The sequence below is a fragment of the Eptesicus fuscus genome, chromosome 22 (assembly GCF_027574615.1).
Source record: "Eptesicus fuscus isolate TK198812 chromosome 22, DD_ASM_mEF_20220401, whole genome shotgun sequence".
NCBI classification, from domain to species: Eukaryota; Metazoa; Chordata; class Mammalia; order Chiroptera; family Vespertilionidae; genus Eptesicus; species Eptesicus fuscus.
The window spans coordinates 40,016,789-40,035,909 of NC_072494.1; the positions used below are offsets into that span (position 1 = coordinate 40,016,789).

The window sequence follows — 19,121 nt, forward strand, 5'->3', positions numbered from 1 at the left end:
TTCTAACTGGACAGGCATGGAGTCAACCCGAAGGGCATGCGCTTTAGAATAACACAGACACGGACTCGAATCCCTGCTCGGCCGTTCATCAGCGGAAAGAAACACTGGCAAGTCACGTAACCTCTCCAGGTCTGCGCACCATCTTCTGTAAAACCGAGTGAGTACTGTCCACCCCACTGGGTGAGACTTCATGCAGTCCTGCCCCTCAGGCGCGCGGCGCACAGTGGGCACTCTGTGGGTGGTATCATCGTGAAGGATTAGCTAGAAACGTCACAGCAAGGAAAAAGAGTGGACACTTGGACTTAAATTCGTGTCTTTTCTGGTGTGTATACATTGCAGCCGGCGGGGACTGGGGTCAAGGGCCTTTGGTTTCCGGATGGGAAATCTGACACTGAAAGAGACAAAGACGCGCCCTGACCTGTATGCTCAGTGGTTAGGGCGTCAGCCCGTGGACAGAAGGGCTGTGGGTTTGATTCCTGGTGAAGGGCATGTGCCTGGGTTGCTGTGTTGTGGGTTTGCTCCCGCCCCAAGGATAAGGTGACCAGACATCCCGCTTTTGGCCGGACAGTCCCGATTTTTAACAATCTGTCCCGCGTCCCAAGGCGTTTTAAAAAAGTCCTGATTTTTGGAAAGAATGCACGACAAGCGAGGGAACGGCGGGAGAACGGGAAGGGAATATACGGTTTTCGACGGCCATGTGGCTATTTAGCCAGGATATGAGTTTTATATTATTTTTGTTAATTTTATCATGTTAAACTTCAATAATAACAAATAATTGTTGAGAACTGACTATTGAGAACTGCTTATCAAAGTTCGCATTGTTGATCAGTTGTTAGAATTCGACTACCATTGTTTGGACTTAATGAACAATGGCATTTTTTGGGATTGGAAACGAGGAAAACATTTTGTAACTGTCTCTCAACGATACACATCGTACTGTGTGCTAGTAAGCTAGTTCAACAAGTGATGTCATTACAAATCAGCTATTCAGATCATTTAGGTAAGTAATTTATTTATTTCATAAATACATAAATTTTCTTGAATTTAGCAGACAGTACTCGTATTATTTATATTTTACAGTGGTGGCAAAAAGTCTAGCACCGGCCTTGAAAGTGACACTTACGACTTATGTTACGGCAAATTCATGACCTTTTAAACAACGACAGCAATCTACTAAAAAAAATTCACTCAAATGAGAAATATGCCAAAGAATAAAATAATACTATACATAATTTTTTATTTATTATATTTGTAAATTGTACTTATGTTGAAATTTAAAAAAATATATTACAATACTATTTTTGCGTTCTATGAAAATTTTTGTTGCTCCATATAGACCAAATTTTTAATCAAGAACACCCCCCCCCACCCCACCCCCTGTCAGTGGTGCCCCGCTTTACCAATGTTAAAATCTGGTCACCTTACCCAAGGAGCAAGTGCAGGAGGCAACCAGTTCATGTGTTTCTCTCACATTGATGTTTCTCTCTCCCTGCCTCCCTCCCTTTCTGAAAAGCAATGAGAAAAACATCCTCAGGTGAGGATTAACAACAACAACAAAATAAAGAGAAAAGAAGCTTTGCTCCGGCCGCAGAGCTAAGTAGTATAAAACAGCAATCTCTTGCTATTTGAAAAGTGACCAGGCCGGGATTTTTCTGTTGTGAGGCGCCATGAGCAGAGCTAAGAATAACCCTGAGGAAACTTCGACTTACAAAACAAGGGGGGCAGCGGCCAAGGAAAACAAGCCGGGGGGCTTTCTCAAACCGGCATTTCCCCTGCTGCCGCTGTCAGCAGACGGGGCTGGACCAGGAAGAGCTGTCAGTTCCGCAGCCCGAGCCGTTTCTGCCGCCTTGGGAATTCACCGGACCGGCTCATTTTGAAGATATTCCCATTAGTTACTTCTCAGATCTCCACACAGAAGAAGGAAGCCTCGAGATAAGGCTCGGCCACGCAGGAAGCAAGGAAACATTAAAACTGTCTCAGCGTTATCTATCTAGAAAGCCTAGAAAGGGGAGTGGAATTCCCTTTCTCCTCCCAGTCAAGCGAACAGAGAATAAGCTCACATGTGCATACATATGTCCCCACGAGCCGCAATTCCCTGTCCTTGGCTACAAACCACGTACCTCCCATGTCCAGGAGTTTGAAACCCCCACTCACCCTGCGTAGTCCCTGTGTCTGCCCAGCGCTTCTACCGACGGGCGTCCGGCCGTCCAGGAGAGAGGGTGTCAGGATTGACAGCAGCTAATCGGTGCCTGTAACTGAGCCCCTGCCACAGGCCTTCTCGATGGTCCCTCCCACATTGGGTGGCCCTGGGCCAGTGCATCGCAGTGGTAGGACCTGGCCATCGTGTCAGAATCACCTGAGATATTCGCTTGAAGAGCAGATTCCTGGGCCCCACCCAGGCCTTCTGAGTCAGCCGCTCTGGGTGTTGGGCCTGAAGATGTGCATTTTGAAGGAGCTGCCCATGGCGCTGGCCAGGTAGCTCAGTTGTTTGGAGTGTCATTCTGGTACCCAAGGCTCTGGGCTCCATCCCCGGTCAGGGCACGTACAAGAATTAATCAATGAATGCATGAACAAGTGGAACAACCAATCGATGTTTCTCCCTCTCTCCCTCTCTGTAAAATCAATAAGTAAAACATTTTATAAACAAACAAACAAACAAATAAATATGTAAATAACTGAGCTGCCCATTAGTCTTCTTCAAGAGGAAAATCTGAGGACCCTTCCCCTCCCACCCCTGCCGGGTGTGGGAGTGCAGATCAAGAGAGCCCAGGGCTCCTACCTGACTCCGATGACCGAAGGTATCTCCAGATCCCAAATGAGTGACCAAGGCTTCCTGGGGAATGAACATAGAAGGAGCCGGATCAATTTCCCATCAAATATGCCCGTGGGTTGATCAAACAAGGCACGCATTGGACACAGCGATGGTACACTGACATGAAGCGTATTTCAGGATTTGGGGTGTGCAAGAAATGCATCTGTGTCCTGCACATAGGATTGAACCTTGATTGGGATTTCCTCCCCTACCTTAGACTCTGCAGAAGTGCTTTAGATGTCAGCAGAGGAGAATTTGGGGGGAAGGTGCCAAGTTTTTAAAAAATGAGCGCCTAGCAACCCTGCCCAGAGGTGAGGGGACTGGGAGTCTCGGGAAGGCGAGAGACGGCCCCTGCCAGCTTTGCCGTTCCCGCCAGCAGCGAGGAGCCAGCGCTAAATCCTCACCTTTTACAGGCTGGCTTTCGGCCTGTGCCATGGCCAGTGCTGCCTTTTCTTTGTCCCCATCCGGTGCACAGGATGCCTTGGATAAAACGGCAACATTCGTCTTGGAAACCCCGACATCCTTGCTCTGGCTCTCGCTCCCTCAGGGATGTCCCTTCATCATAAAGGTGAGCATGAATTGACCTGGGCACAGGAGCGAAAACGGTTCGAGTCCTTGGGGCCCCATTAAAGGGGGAGCGGCAGGAGCTTCCAGGAAAGGGATGCTCAGCCGGGAAGTGTGGCGCCTCCGAGACCAAGCAGCCCTGGTGGAGGGGCTGGGCTGTGCCCACGTGTGCTCCACCTCCTGCTTCTTCTCTCGTCTCCCCCACGATGGAGATTGTAAAGGGGCCCACGTGAAGCCAGAGGGGCAGCCCAGCAGGGACACCTCTAACCAGCTTGTTACTTGGGGGAAATAAGGTTTATTGGGGAGTGAGAGGTAAGATTCAACATCACCAACTATTCAACTCTCACCCAGTTTCCTCTGCAATTCATTGCTGATCTCCAACAGGGGGGTGCCCCCAAGGGGGTGCCCTTCACCTGATAGGAAAGTGCAGGTAAAGAGGCTGCAGTCCATCTGTCACCAGCTCCTGCCCCTCCCTGTGCTGGGGTCTCTCTATGACAGGCCTCCAGGTCTGTCTAGGACCCTTCAGCAGCCCTGGAGCCTGAAGAGAGACCCCCTACACCCCGGGCACCTATTCTCAGACCCCCCTCAGGGGCTCCCTCTGGGAGAATGCAGGATGACTGTGGTAGGTTTGGAATTTCATACCTCTGGTGACAATAATAATGTAACCAGAACCCAAGTCCAATTGCCTGCTGCCGCAAAAAAAACGAACTCATGAGACAGGTGCTGGTGGAAAAGGAAAGAGGTTTATTCAAGTGCTGGCATCTCCAGGAGATGGGGGACTCTTGTCCAAGCCCATCTCCCCACCTCAGTGGTTTTCATAAGGAGGGAGAGGCAAAGCTGAACAAGGAAATCAAGGAGAGGGGGTTGAAAAGTTCTCTACATTCACTCCAGCACCGTCCATTCCGATAAGGATCTCAAAACTGGTCAAGTGATGGTCTGATGTGCATCATTCTGGTCTTCGTCATCCTGATTCTACATTTGAAGGTCAGCAAATCTCCCGGATCTGGGATGACTGAAGTTCAGGGTCAGTATCTTCTGAAGTTAATTCCTAGGATTCTTAGACAAGCATGCTGTTTATCTACAAGCTGCATACTAATCTGAGTCAGTATTTAAAGAAACAATGTCAAGAGAATGGTGGGGTGGGTTGCAATTCCCACTGTTACAATCCTATATAATAAAAGGCCAGAGGCCATAAGCGTCACAACCAGAAGGACCGCTTGACCAGTCGCCATGAGGTGCATTGACCACCTCTTGGTCCTTCTCCCTCGGCCCACAGGATCCAATTGCAGCAAGGCGGGCGGCAGGCAGGAGTGGCAAGCAGCGGCGGGTGGGCGAGTGTGGTGAGCAGTGGTGGGCTACTGCACGTGATTTTGTGCACTGGGCCTCTGGTAATAATAATAATAATAGGTTACCTTTACTCACAAGTCTCATTCACTCATTTCTTTTATCTCTCCTTGTGTATTGGGTTCCCTCTCTCTCTCTCTCTCTCTCTCTCTCTCTCTCTCTCTCTCTCTCTCTCTCTCGTTATCTCAATTTACATTTAAACAATGATTTTGTCCTTTAGCTACAGAGAGAATTTGCTCTTGAATCAGGACCTCCTAGAAAGTGTGGCAAAGGGGTCCACAGTGGTTCCTGGGGATGCTCAGCCTGCATGCTCACTTCTCTGTCCTCTTTCTCCCCGTGTGTTGGGGGCTGGGATCCATTCTCACTGCAGCCTCTGTCCTCTGTTCTGGGTTTTCTTCCTGCCTCCATGTCTCAGAATCCAAGAATATCAGCTCTCCCAGCTGGAAGTTGGGGTGATCCTGTTACTCTGGGAAGAAGAAGGAAGACTGGAGACTTGGGCAGGACAAGGAGACCCATCGAGGGCCTGACAATGAGAGGGACCAGGACGTGAGGTCGCAGTTAAGGGATCGGGTCCTGAGAGTGGCTGTCTGGGTCTCCCCCATAGCTCTGTGCTGTTGGCTGAGAAGGGTAAAATCTGTGATGTCTCAATGTCCTCATCTTTAAAATGGGGATAATAAGAGTACCTATTTCATAGACTGTCGTGAAGATTAAATAGTCAGAAGGATGAATGTGCAAAATGCTCAGAACGGGGCCTGGCACATAGTAAGTACTCAATAAATTTTGGAAATATTATTTCTAGTAGTTTGGCTGTAACAGTGCAGCGTCTGAGGATTATTGTACAGCTTGTGACTCATTCCTCTGTGAGACAGTGTGCCTTAAAATGGGTTGACTTGATAGGTGAGAAAGAGGAAAAATGTGGTGGGTGACCCATCATTGGCATTACTACCACAATTACCAAGGAGATGCTGCTAATCATCAAAGCTTTTTTTTTTTTTTTTAATCCTCACCTGAGAATATTTTTTCCACTGCCTTTTAGACAGAGGGGGAGGGAGGGAGGGAGGGAGGAAGAAGAGTGAAAGAGAGAGAGAGAGACATTGATATGAGACACATCAATTGGTTGTCTCTCCCGTGAGCCCCGACTGGGACGGGTGATCAAACCTGCAACCCAGGTGCATGCCCTTGACTGGGAATCAAACCCCCAACCCTTCAATGCATGGGCCGGCGTTCTAACCACTGAGCACACCGGTCAGGGCTAACTGGCAAAGTTTTAAAACCTTTTAAAGACGGAGGTTTTACATGATTAAAATTAAAGACCATGCATTTGTGTCATATTAATAGAATTCATGTAAAATGGAAAGGTGTGTAACAAAGGAGACTTCGCTGTGAGGGGCAGGGTTCCTGATATCATTATAATCTTTAGCATCGTGGATATTCCCGGGAAACTTCTTGGATGCTGCCGGGAATTCCTGCCCGCGGGTTTGGAGTGTTCTGCTGTGACTCACAGGAAGCCAGCCGCCCTATAAAGGCTCCGGCAGAGCGGGCTCTGCTGTTGTCGGCTGACTTGGCACCTGCACTGGAGGAGCAGCGGACGCAGAGGGGACGGGACTCAGAGGGGACGCGCGGGAACCAGAATCAAACAGGGAAACAGCCTCTCCACAAACCCGTGAGTCTCTAAAGCGCAGCCCGGGCCATGCACCTGAGCCGATCGCTATGAACGCATATGCCACGGTCTCTGGGCGGGATCTGTCCACATCCAGGCCGTCAAAGGCTGGCTTCTCCCTTTGACCTCAAGGATGCAAATTTAAGATTCTCATTTATTCATAAAGGCAAAGCTCTCTTTCATAGAGACTGTGGCCCTGGAACCCTTTACCTAAGGTCTTGGGAGGCTGCTGCAAACATCCCTGGAGAATGAGCCGAGGAACTGGCCGCCTGGGTTTCATTCTGTAGTTCATTTTGTGCCTTCTCTCCCCAGAAAAGCACCTCAAGTCTGACCTTTGATGGGAAGAACTCTTGAAGCCATGACTGCCTCGTGGCTGCTCTCTGCTCTCGCCTTTGGTAAGCCAATGTCATCGGAGCGGCTCTCCCATCCTCCATCCGGGCACCAGGGCCCTTTCGAACCGATGATGCTTCATGGTGGGTGGGCACCCTGTGCATCGCAGGGCGAGCAGCGCCCCTGGAGTCCCACACGGTGCGGCTTGCCCTGGACCAGGGCAGTTTACCTCTTTGTGCCTCAGTTTCCGTAAGTGCAAGGTGCTGACCACGCACAGCTAAGTCCCAGAGGCACCGTGAGGGTCAGGGTCAGGGTCATGGGCAGGCACAGCTCCCCAGCTGGCTGGTGGTGCCCAGCAGGGCTTGCTCACTCGGACTACTGTCCCACTGCAGAGGGGTGCTACGGGCTATGGTGGGAGCAGGCTAAGCAAGTGCAGTCAGTCACAGAAGAAAAGCGCAGGAAACCGAGGTTCCTCTGTCCAAACCCCTTCTTACTTTGGGAAAGGAGAACAAGGTTCGAGTCGTCCTGAAGCCCACTGTCGGCCTCCCTAGAAGGGTAAAAGGCCCGGTAACAGCCGTAGAGCTCCACGGACATGAGACAGGGCAGTGCGAGCCATAGGGACGGAAAGTAGAATGCTGGTCGCCAGGGCTGGGGCAGGGGAGGGGTCATAGTTCAATAGATTTAAGGTTTCAGTGTTCAGATGGAAGAGATAGAGATGAGTGGTGGTGAGGCCTGCCCATATGAAACTATTTATACCCCCTCACGTAGCATGTGAGGGTGGCAAACTGCACTTTCCCTCAGTGAAAGGAGGAGGAAGAACAGTGGGGAGGGGAGGAAGGCCAGCTCAGAGCCAGACCACGGCAGGACTGACCGCTCTCCTTCCTCTCACCTTTCCCCTCAGCCCTCCTCCTGGTCAGACAGGGCAGAGCCTGGTCCTACCATGCCTCCTCGGAGCTCTTGACCTTTGACGAGGCCAGCGCCTACTGCCAGAAGCATTACACCCACCTGGTGGCGATTCAGAACCAGGAGGAGATCCAGTACCTGAACTCCATACTCAGCCACTCACGCAATTACTACTGGATCGGGATCCGCAAGGTCGAAGGCCAGTGGGTCTGGATAGGCACCGGGAAGCCTCTGACGGAGGAGGCCGCGAACTGGGCTCCCGGGGAGCCCAACAACAAGCAGGCCAACGAGGACTGCGTGGAGATCTACATCAAGCGGCCACAGGGCCCGGGCCAGTGGAATGACGAGCGGTGCAGCAAGGCCAAGCGCGCCCTGTGCTACACAGGTGGGCACGGCGGGCGGGAGGGAGGGAGGGGGCCTGTGCTACACAGGTGGGCACGGCGGGGGGGAGGGAGGGAGGGGGCCTGTGCTACACGGGTGGGCACGGTGCGGGGGAGGGAGGGAGGGGGCCTGTGCTACACGGGTGGGCACGGCGGGGGGTGGTGGCCTGTGCTACACGGGTGGGCACGGCGGGGGGTGGTGGCCTGTGCTACACAGGTGGGCACGGCGGGCGGGAGGGAGGGAGGGGGCCTGTGCTACACAGGTGGGCACGGCGGGGGGGAGGGAGGGAGGGGGCCTGTGCTACACAGGTGGGCACGGCGGGAGGGAGGGAGGGAGGGGGCCCTGTGCTACACAGGTGGGCACGGCGGGGGGGGGGGGCCTGTGCTACACAGGTGGGCACGGCGGGGGGGAGGGAGGGAGGGGGCCCTGTGCTACACAGGTGGGCACGGCGGGAGGGAGGGAGGGAGGGGGCCCTGTGCTACACAGGTGGGCACGGTGCGGGAGGGAGGGAGGGAGGGGGCCTGTGCTACACAGGTGGGCACAGTGCGGGAGGGAGGGAGGGAGGGGGCCCTGTGCTACACAGGTGGGCACGGCGGGGGGGAGGGAGGGAGGGGGGCCCTGTGCTACACAGGTGGGCACGGCGGGGGGGAGGGAGGGAGGGGGCCTGTGCTACACAGGTGGGCACGGCGGGGGGGAGGGAGGGAGGGGGCCTGTGCTTCACAGGTGGGCACGGCGGGAGGGAGGGAGGGAGGGAGGGGGCCCTGTGTTACACAGGTGGGCACGTTGCGGGGGAGGGAGGGAGGGGGCCTGTGCTACACAGGTGGGCACGGCGGGAGGGAGGGAGGGAGGGAGGGGGCCCTGTGTTACACAGGTGGGCACGGCGGGGGGGAGGGAGGGAGGGGGCCCTGTGTTACACAGGTGGGCACGGCGGGGGGGAGGGAGGGAGGGGGCCCTGTGTTACACAGGTGGGCACGGCGGGGGGGAGGGAGGGAGGGGGCCCTGTGCTACACAGGTGGGCACGGCGGGGGGGAGGGAGGGAGGGGGCCCTGTGTTACACAGGTGGGCACGGCGGGAGGGAGGGAGGCTTCACCACAAACTGCTGGCACTAGGCAAACACTGATCTCTATGTGATATTAAAAAATTATATTTTTTTATTGATTTCAGAGAGGAAGGTGAGAGGGAGAGAGAGAGAGAGAAACATCAATGGTGAGAGAGAATCATTGATCGGCTGCCTCCTGCACACCCCCTCCTGCGGATTGAGCCCACTCTATCCACTGAGCCCAACCTTCCAGGCCGATGATTTTATGTTCTAAAAATCTGGTGTTAGCGTGTGCTGCTTGAGGAAGTATCTCTTTGCTTCTTTGTGAGAATGTAGGCCAGAGCCCATGTGTGCATGTGCCCACAGCTGCACGTACAGGTCTGTACATATGTAGGGTGTGTATGCACACGTACAGGGCGTGTTTTGGCTCCTTGCTTACCGGTGGCCGGGGAGCCATCTTTAGAGTTTGGGATTCAGTGAGTTTCCTAGTCTTGGTGCCTCCCGTGTGCTGGCATCAAGGTTTCAGCCGCCGAGCCTGAAGCTCCGCTCTGGTGCTCTGTGAAGGCACCTCAGTTAGAAGGTCAGGCACCCGTGCCATTGGTGACGTTTCGGTGCTCACTGTTGACCCTCAAGTCCAAGGGCTCACGCTCATTGCCATGCCTGTGTGCCCGCAGCTGCCTGCACCCCGTCGTCCTGCAGCGGCCATGGGGACTGCGTGGAGACCATCAACAACTACACCTGCCAGTGCCACCCCGGCTTCCGTGGCTCCCAGTGCGAGCAGGGTGAGTCAGATGCCACCTGTCCCTCCCTGGGATGGCAGTGCCAGCCGAGCTCGCTGGCTTGGAGCCGGGTCTGCAGGCCTCTGCTTCCCGGGGGCATGTGGTGCCCGGGGTCGGTGGGCAAGGGCTGAGCCTGTGAAGCCGGACCCTCCAGGTTCAAACCCCAGATTCCCCACGTACATGGCACCGTGACCGGCGCTGCACGCTGAGTCCCAGCTTTCTCGCTGCGAGATGAGCATGCGGACAGACGGTCTCGAGGCAGACAGGCCGTTTTCAGCAGACGTGTAACCCACAGTAGCTGCAGTTCCCGGGGTCCCTCCTACAGGAGCGGAGGGAGGACAGAACTGACCCGGTTTCCCTTTCCAGCGGTGACCTGCCCGGCCCAGGACGCCCCTGAGCACGGACGCCTGGAGTGCACCGAGCCCTGGGGGAGCTTCAGCTACAACGCCTCCTGCGCCGTGAGCTGCGAGGAGGGCTACCGGCCCAGCGGCCCCCGGGCCGCCCGCTGCACCGCCTCCGGGGTGTGGAGCGCGCCCCTGCCGGGCTGCGAGGGTGAGTCTCCGAAGCACCCGCCCTGCCTCAGCTTTTACCCAACTTGGAACGTTTCCAGACTCTCGGGAAAGTTCTTTCCGTCGCCGTCTTTTAAGAAAGCTTGTTCTCTCAGCCAGTGCCTATGGGGGGTGGTCCCGCTTGGGGTGAGAGGCCTTTTCTACGTGTGCTGGGGGGAGGGGGGGGGGTCTCTGCGGCCCTGGTAACTTGCAAACCCACGCACACGCTCTAGACCACAGGGGCTCTCGCCTCCTCTCCCTGCTTGACGTCGACACCAGACCCGGCTTGGGCTGCGTAGCCAGCCCGCCTCAGCGTCTCCTTCTCGCTCTGTCTTATCTTCTCGGCCCGAGACAAAGACCCCTTCGTGGGGACCACGGGGTTCAAGGGAACGCGTGGCTAGTCTGTCACTGCTGTTTCCGCCACCACAGCCAGCTCCCCGCTGAGGGTCTGCCTCCCTGCACTGTGGCCCGACAACCGCTCAGGGCCCGGGGAGGGGTTGGCTCCAGATCAGACACTGAGCCCAGAGCGACACCCAGAAAAGAGGGAAATGGCCACCAGAGAGCGAGAGCCTCCCGTGGGTGTGCCGTCGGGGAGTTACCGGGCTGTTGGGCCCCCTGGGAGGCAGCTCCTCGCTCCGTCCTAGACTCACGCTCAGCAGGACGCGCGGCTCCTTCTCTAACCTTCGTGTCCCCGTGCCTTCCACCCGCAGTGGCCCAGTGCCCCGAGGTGACGCGTCCCGCCCACGGCTCCGTGGACTGCTCCCGGGGCCCCGCGGCCTTCCCGTGGAACACGACCTGCGCTTTCCGCTGCGAGGACGGCTTCGCGCTCGTGGGGGCCCCGCGCCTCCGGTGCACCGCGGCGGGGCACTGGGACCACGAGGAGCCCACGTGCTCAGGTAGCGCAGCCCCTCCCGTCGGGATTCACTGCGCAGAGCTTCCCCCCTCCCCTCCCGCGCTGGTGCGGCCTCCCACCCTGCTCACTGCCGGTCCCTGTGTTACAGCCGTGACCTGCGGTGCCCTGGACCCCCCTCCGCACGGCTCCGTGAGCTGCAGCCTCTCCCCCGCCGGGGAGCTCTCCTTCGGGTCCTCCTGCAGCTTCGCCTGTGAGGAGGGCTTCCTGCTGCGGGGGGCCGCCCGCGTGGAGTGCACGGCGCAGGGGCAGTGGGCGCAGCCGGCCCCGCTCTGTGAAGGTGAGCCTGGCCCTCCTCAGCCTGTGGGGGGTAGGGGGGGTGGGGATGGGAGTGGGGGGCTCAGAATGAGACAGGACGTCAGACTCAGGGGCAGCTGGCTCTCAGCTCCCGGAGACACGCGTGGCAGAGCCAGGCGCAGCCGGGAAAGCGCTGGACAGTGAGAGCGGCCGGCTCCCTGCTGTGCCGCCCACAGAGCCTTGGCCGTGGGTGTGGGAGAGGCAGAGTCTCCCTCTAAGACTTACCATTTAACAAGCAGGGCCACGAGAGCTCCCCCTGACGTTAGAACCCCGTCTTCCTGCCTTCTGGAAGTGTCACCGCCGAGGCGGGAGGGGCGTCCGCTGTCACAGAGCTCAGCAGCAGCCTTTAACCCGCCTCAAGGCAAGAGGGCACCTTGACAACAAGCAGGTTCCACTCGCGGGTGCTGCTGTCCTCGCAGCCACACGCGGCAAACGCCACGAGCCACACCCCGCCGCACAGCAGGCCCGCCGCGTGGCTGCGCTGACCTCCCTTCGCCGGCGCCATCTATTCTAGAGGCATCCCGACCCCAGCTGCGCTCTGAGGACCAAACCTCTCCTGGCCCTGCCCTCCTCTTTCCCATGTCAGAGGAGCCTGTCCTGTTGGGGCCGCCCGCCCTTTGGTTAGCGCCACGGCCGGCTGTCCCGGGGTGACCAAGAGTCTGAGCCCCCGAGCGTGTCCTTGTCCGATGCACTGGGTCCACTCGGCCCATGCGGGTCCCTCCGGTCCCGCCAGCATGTCCTGACCCCGCTTTGGTGTTTCAGCTTCCCGGTGCAAAGCCCCATCCAGGCCCGAGAGGGGCCACGTGAGCTGTGCCCCCAGCGCTTCCGGAAGCTTCCAGCCCGGGGCCAGCTGTGCGTTCTCCTGCGAGCAGGGCTTTGTGCTGACGGGACCCGCGAGGCTCCAGTGCGGCCCCACGGGGCAGTGGGACAGTGCGGAGCCCACTTGTGAAGGTACAGCTTTTCTTTTTGTTTTCTTTTAAGATTGAAAAAAATATTGACACCCTAATCAGTTTGGCTCAGTGGATAGAGCATTGGCCCGCAGACCAAAGGGTCCCGGGTTCGATTCCAGTCAAGGACATGGACCTCGGTTGCAGGCTCTTCCCCGACCCGGGCCCTGGTCGGGGCTGGTGCAGGAGGCAACCAAGCGATGTGTTTCTCTCCCATCGATGTTTCTCTCTGTCTTTCCCTCTCTCTTCCACTCTCCCTAAAAGTCAATGGGAAAATATCCTCAGGTGAGGATTAACAAAAAGGAACATTTTAAAAATGTATTTATATAGAGAAGAGCTAGGGACTTGGCGAAACCCGTGGCTGCCGGAGACAAGCGAACTTCTCATGTGCTTGCTCCCCTTCCAGCCGTGAGATGTGACCCTGTGCCCCGGCCCCGGAGCGGCTGGGTGCGGTGTCGCCACGCCCCTGCCGGGGAGCTCACCCCCAGCTCCTCCTGCGCCTTCGGCTGCGAGGATGGCTTCCAACTGCACGGGGCAGCTCGCCTGGAGTGCACGGCTCGGGGACAGTGGACACAGGAGGCCCCCTCCTGCCAAGGTCAGACTGAAGTCGGACTCAAAGGAGTAGATGTGGGTCGTCGAGTCCTCACACTTTGCCCCCAGGGGTTTGAGCCTCATTGAAAGTAGTGCCTTGCTCTAGCCAGTTTAGCTCAGTGGATAGAGCATCGGGTTGTGAGCTTGATCCCCAGTAGGTGTTTCTATCTCTCTTTCCCTCTCCCTCCCTCTCCAAAATCAATCCTATCTAATAAAGAGGGAATATGCTAATTAACCATCATGTCCTCACAAGATGGTGGCACTCACAGCTACAAGATGGTGGTGCCCAGTCCCCTCAGCCCTGCCTCATCCAGCTGGAGTCCCCCAGTCCCCTCAGCCCCACCTCATCCAGCCTCAGCCCCGCCCCAGTCTCCTCAGCTCCACAGAGGAAGGCATTTGGGGATGATCATGCCAGCAAGGGAGCAGTTAGGCATCAATCAGGCTGGCAGGGGAGTGGTTAGGGGGCTGTCAGGCAGGCAGGCAGGCTAGTGGTTAGGAGCCAGCAGTCCCAGATTGTGAGAGGGATGTCCAACTGCCAGTTTAGGACATCCCCCAAGGTGTCCCAGATTGGAGAGGGTGCAGGCTGGGCTGAGGGACACCCCCCCTGCACAAATTTTGTGCACCGGCCTCTAGTAAAATATAAATTTAAAAAAAATGACACAGTGTCCATAAGTCATGCTTGTGTGCTGCCTGTCCAGCCGGGGTTAGGAGCTTCCAGGGGATTTTCCTTAACCTCTGCCCGGTCTTTCGCCTGCAGTGGTGCGGTGCTCACACCCGGCAGTGCCCGGCAAGGTGGCCGTGAGCTGCGATGGGGAGCTCGTGTTCGGCGCTGAGTGCACCTTCGCGTGCCCCGAGGGATGGACGCTCAATGGCTCGGCGGCGCTGACGTGCGGTGCCGCAGGACACTGGTCCGGGATGCTGCCCACCTGCGAAGGTGAGGCACTTGTTGATGGAGGTCGTCAGGGGGCAGGGGAGGAGAGTGAAGAAGGGGGTTATCTGGCTAAAATAATGAAGATCCATTACGTCCAAACCGGAAAGGCTGAAGCGTTGGCCAGGTTACTAAGCTGCGAAAATGCAACTTAATGGGAATATAGAGAAAACAGAAGAGGTGACACGTTGATAGAATGGGTGGAGTATTGACCATCATAAAGGGAGAGCTGGGGGTGGGGGAGGGAAATGAGAGAGAGAGAGAGAGAGAGAGAGAGAGAGAGAGAGAGAGTCTGGGGTGCAGCGTGTGCCGGGAAAGAGCGGGGCAATGAGTTGTGCTGGGCTGGGCAGATCTCCCAGGTCTTGAATGCAACGCCTCCTCCCACATGTGCACCGCACGGCTCTCCGCTCTGTGCCTGGAGATGTGTGGACAGAGCAAAGGGCAGAGCCACAGAGCAGCAGGACTTCCAAGCCAGTTCCTCTCGTGATGGCTCTTCCCTGTCTCCGCAGCCCCCGCCCCGTCCAGCCTGCCCCTGGCCATCGGGCTCTCCGCTGCGGGGACCTCCCTCCTGACGTCGGGGTCGTTCCTCCTCTGGCTCCTGAAGCGCCTTCGGAAGAAAGGTGAGGGCCTGTGCATGACCCCAACACCGCGCCACGCTCTCCAGGCAGGAGATCAGTGGTCAGCGGCGGTCACAGGGGAGGAGTTCACAGCACACCGGGTGGGAAGTTTTAGGAAATGTGTCTCATTGCACGACTGCGGGCAGCGCCACGCGCACTGGGTTCTGTGGCCTCTGAGGCCGTGCAGAGGCCGTGAGGGCCCGTGCTCCCAGGAAAAAGGGGCAGAATGTCTCTGAAAATGTGTTTGGGGAACAGGCTTCCGTGGGGGAATAAATCGGAGGGGATGCGCGAAGCATCCGGCCACGCTTGTGGTTGGTTTGGCCTACGGAGCATTGAACACTTCTTTGAATTAAGTTCTGATTACAAAATAGGAAATTTCACATAAGACCCGGATTCGGGACTTGTCACGAAAAAGTGGACCCTACCTCTGGCAAGCCGAGCCTGTGGCTGCGGCTTGTGTTGGAATCCGGGCCCCTCCATGAGGTCCGCTTGCACGCCGCCCTACCTGCTGCCACGCTGTGTTGGCGCTCTGATTACATGGGGCCCCCCAAAGGCGTTGAATGTGTAACCCCTGAGGGCGAATCAGACTGTTTCTGGACTCAATGTGTCCTTCGAAGTCACTGAGTCCAAATTACGGTTGTCTTTTTCTTGCAGCAAAGAAGTTTGTTCCCGCCAGGTAAGTTGCACTCTGCTCCCCGCGTGCCGCTGAGCACCGACACGTCTGTCTTTCCCTCTTCCGGTCGAGAGCGGTGCCTCACCCGCTGTTCTTGTGATTCCGCAGCAGCTGCCAAAGCCCTGCCTCAGACGGATCCTACCAGACGTTAATCTCAGTCCAAAAGGAATCAGGTAGGCATTGCAATCACGTGCGGTTTTGAGAGGAGACACCCTCCTTACATGTTCTGTTGTTCCTTGAGGTCCCCCAAACCGGACAGTTTCTAGAGTGGGGGTGAGGGGTCACCCCTTCATGGGATTTTATGGACTGTGGTTTCATGTGTTTGCAGGAGGAGAGGAAAGGAACCAGGCTCTGGCCACACTGAGTCAGTTCACTATGGAAGTTAATAACAACGATGATAATAGCTACCCTTTATATGGCGCTTCCTATATCCTAGGAATGGTTCTGAGCTAGGAATTCTATGCGATGGGGCTATTACTATATTCATTATTATATAGATGGAGAAAATGAGGCACAGAGAAGTTAAGTAACTTGCTTAAAATCTCAAAGCTAGTAAGTGGGGTGGCCAGGATTCATACTTGGGCAGTTTGGTTCTAGAATCTGTGGCCTTAAACTCTCTGCTCTGTTTTCTGAGAATTTGAAAGGGTCAAGTCTCCTCCAAATGCTTTTTAAAAAAATTAGTACCTTTTGTGTGCAGTTTTAGGTTCATAGGAAAAGTGAGCAGAAAGCACATACTTCCAACATACCCTGACTCCCACCCCCCCATTTCCTCTATCATTAATATCTTGCATTAGTATGGTATTTTGTTCCAACTTGTGGGCCAACATTGTTACATTATTATCTGAAGTCCACAGTCTTCATTAGGGTTCAGTCTTGGTGTTGTATATTCTAGGGGTTTTGACAAATATATGACACAAATCCACCCTTATAGTCTCATACAGAATGGTTGCACTGAGCTAACGGAGTAGGATTTGCTGTTCATGTTTGCACTACCCCAGTGAGAGTGCATACAGTGAACAGAAGATGAATTCTGTTGTCGCTCTTCTTATGCAGAGTATTAAGTGTCCTGATGATCTGCACTCTTGTCCCTGCAGGAACACAGGTAAAGGAGGGAATGAGAGCGATGCCCTGAGGACGGCAGAGGCAGAGAGCTCTCCTTGGATCTCAGACCTTTGTCACTTACTGCAGCTGGACTGCAGTGCCCCCGAGAACTTCAAAGGACCAAAGTCCCGTGGGCAAGGCCAGCCTGCCAGCAAAATGACTCAGTTTTCTTTGTCCTGTTTTAAGGATGTGCAAAGTGCTGGATACCAGGGGGAAGGACATTCTCTTCCAGACAAAAGCAAAGAGCCCAAGGCTCTGGAGTCTCAGAACTCCATTTCTAACTCTCCCTCACTCCTGATGAAATCTTGGTGGAGAAACCCAGTATTTTGTGACATTGTTTCTTTCTTTTGTCCTTCATCTGTATATATAAAAGCCTAAGTTACTGAACGACCGGTTGACCAGTTGCTATGACACACAGTGACCACCATGGGGAAGACACTCAACACAGGAGCTGCCCCTTGGTGGTCAGTGCGCTCCAACAGTGGGAGCGCCACTCAGCTGACTGACCCATCCCAGTGGCCCACCATCCCAGCGGCCCACCATCCTTGTGGCAGCCACTCCCTCCCTCAGTAGTCCTGCAGGTCCAGTTTCCAGAGAATGGACCAGGCACTGATTGACTGGTGCCGCCAGCACGATCCCGACAGCACCCCAGGCCTCCTGGAAGTCGGCCTCGGGCACCACGGCTGCTTCCCCTCCCTAGATGCTTCGCAAGGAAGACATTATATAAAAGCGGTCTCCAGGTGGCTCCCGACAACCGGTGTGAACATCAGCAGAATGGATCCAGATCCTGGGCTAGCAAGAGCGTCCCATCGCCTGCCTGGAGGGCTGATCGCATCCCGGCCACCCCTCTCACCCGCCTTGGGATGGGTGCATGATCAGGACTGTCTTGGCGTGAGCCCGCGGCAGGTGCAGCAGCGTCGGGATGAGCGGGAGCAGCAGGCGTCGTTGGCTGCCGGTTTCAGCCCTGAGGGACCCCAGCTGTGCACGAATTGGTGCACCAGGACTCTAGTAGTGTTATAACTACTGGTTATAAAGTTGCTGTCATGGGCTGAATGATAATTGTCAAAAGTTTAGAGGAAGCAAATTGTACAAAAATAGTCTGTTACTGACTTGAAAAAAACAAAAACAAAAAACCAACACCTGCGTGGAGATTATCCAACAAAGCCTGAGCCACTTTGTTCCCTGTGGGACTCAGTGCTCTTTAAAGTGTTCTTAGAGATAGCATTCTTCTGACTTGCATGGAGATGTATTCCATGATTCTTAATTCAGTACTACACGTGTTACAGGGACTTTAGCATATGTAAGTGTTAGGACTATGACCGGGCAACAATCACTCTCCTAGATCACCACCTCTTTATTTATTAACAGATTCTAATGTCGCATCCGCAGTGACTTTATTTCGAAAAAGGGCAAATCCTATCCCCTGACAATGTACAGTGGTAATTAGTGAACATTGTTAATTTTTTCCTACAGTTGCTTTTAAAAAACGGAGTAGTACCAGGGGAGTAAAAGCTAAGTGGCAGATACTGTGCACTGTCAGTTAATTTTTCAGATATTTGTGGTTTCCATGATGAAAAACTTCCAGGAGACCAAATGTGCTGATTTGGTAAAAGCATACGTGCAAAGGAATGAAGGTACCCTTTTGTGAATGTCTTATTCACCCGCCTGTAGGAATAAGGATGTGCCTTGCATCCCCAAAAAGATGTGTATCGGATGTGATGTGTCAGCATACAGTCTTGACTAGTGCAAGGCCCTGAGTCCACGATAGGACCTGCCCGGTCCTGGGTTCACCCAGCGGGTTTTCACAAAGTGAAGATGTCGAACGATTATTTCCCAGTTGTTTTCTTGTGTGCGAGGCTGTTCTTAAAGGGAGGGAAGCCTGGATGAGCAAGTATTTATGTTTGTGTAGAAAGGAGCTTAAAACTCCTAAGGAATCCAGCTATTGATCGCTGGCACTGAGAAGTGCTGTGAGTGACTGCAGGGCTGCTTCAACCTTGCAGGTGTGAGGGTCAAAGCTCCCTCACACCCCCGACGCCTCTGCATGTGCCGAGGAAGCCACGCTCAGGGGGGCTGGGGCGCTTTGGCCCAGGCAAAGCCCGAAGTAAGAGGAGAGGCGATAGGAATCAGGACGGCAGGGGTTTTGAAGGGCAAAGGACCCTGGGAAATAAGAGAAAGAGGATGCATGTGAAATGTGTGATCAGGAAATGAATGGCCATTTTATCTGAAACTGTCCAAATGTAAATGTTTATGTTATTGGGTTGGGAGTAGCTGTGTGAGATATAAGTGTGTCTGTGTTTGGGTTTTATAAAGTATTTTAAATTATGATTTAAAATATTTTACAATGTTTAAAATATGTATTTATTTAAACGTATGTCGTACTTATTGTATTTGACTTGGCACTATGAAGTTTGATAATAAACATGTTTATATGTATCTCTGTGTATGGCCTCTTTCTTAAAAATTCCATGCTATGTAGGTAAAACTCACACACCATAAAATGCGCCCTTTTAAGTGTACAATCCAGTAGTTTTTGTATATTCACAAGATCCTGCAGTCATCACCACCACGTGTAACTCCAGAGCACATCTCTCACCCCCAAAAGAAACCCAGTACCCACCAGTAGTCACTCTCCCTCTGCCCTCCCCCAGGCCCTGTGAACAGGAACCTCCCTTTGCCTCCACGGACTTGCCTGTTCTG

The 19,121-nt window shown here is 54.8% G+C and overlaps 1 protein-coding gene across 2 annotated transcripts; it reads left to right on the plus strand.

Moving 5' to 3' along the window:
* The first annotated feature begins 6,290 nt into the window (after positions 1–6,290).
* On the plus strand, positions 6,291–18,857 carry SELE (selectin E). Of its 2 annotated transcripts, none has more exons than XM_028127845.2 (14): positions 6,291–6,383; positions 6,693–6,775; positions 7,612–7,998; positions 9,708–9,815; positions 10,179–10,364; positions 11,071–11,256; positions 11,362–11,550; positions 12,330–12,518; positions 12,921–13,109; positions 13,863–14,039; positions 14,543–14,653; positions 15,305–15,326; positions 15,432–15,496; positions 16,418–18,857. In XM_028127845.2, the coding sequence occupies exons 2-14, from the start codon at positions 6,718–6,720 to the stop codon at positions 16,453–16,455; spliced, it is 1,905 nt and encodes a 634-aa protein (XP_027983646.2). In that variant the 5' UTR covers positions 6,291–6,383; positions 6,693–6,717; the 3' UTR covers positions 16,456–18,857. The 2 variants fall into 2 exon arrangements, with proteins under 2 accessions (XP_027983646.2, XP_054567970.1); XM_054711995.1 differs by having other exon boundaries at positions 15,435–15,496.
* The last annotated feature ends 264 nt before the right edge of the window (positions 18,858–19,121 follow it).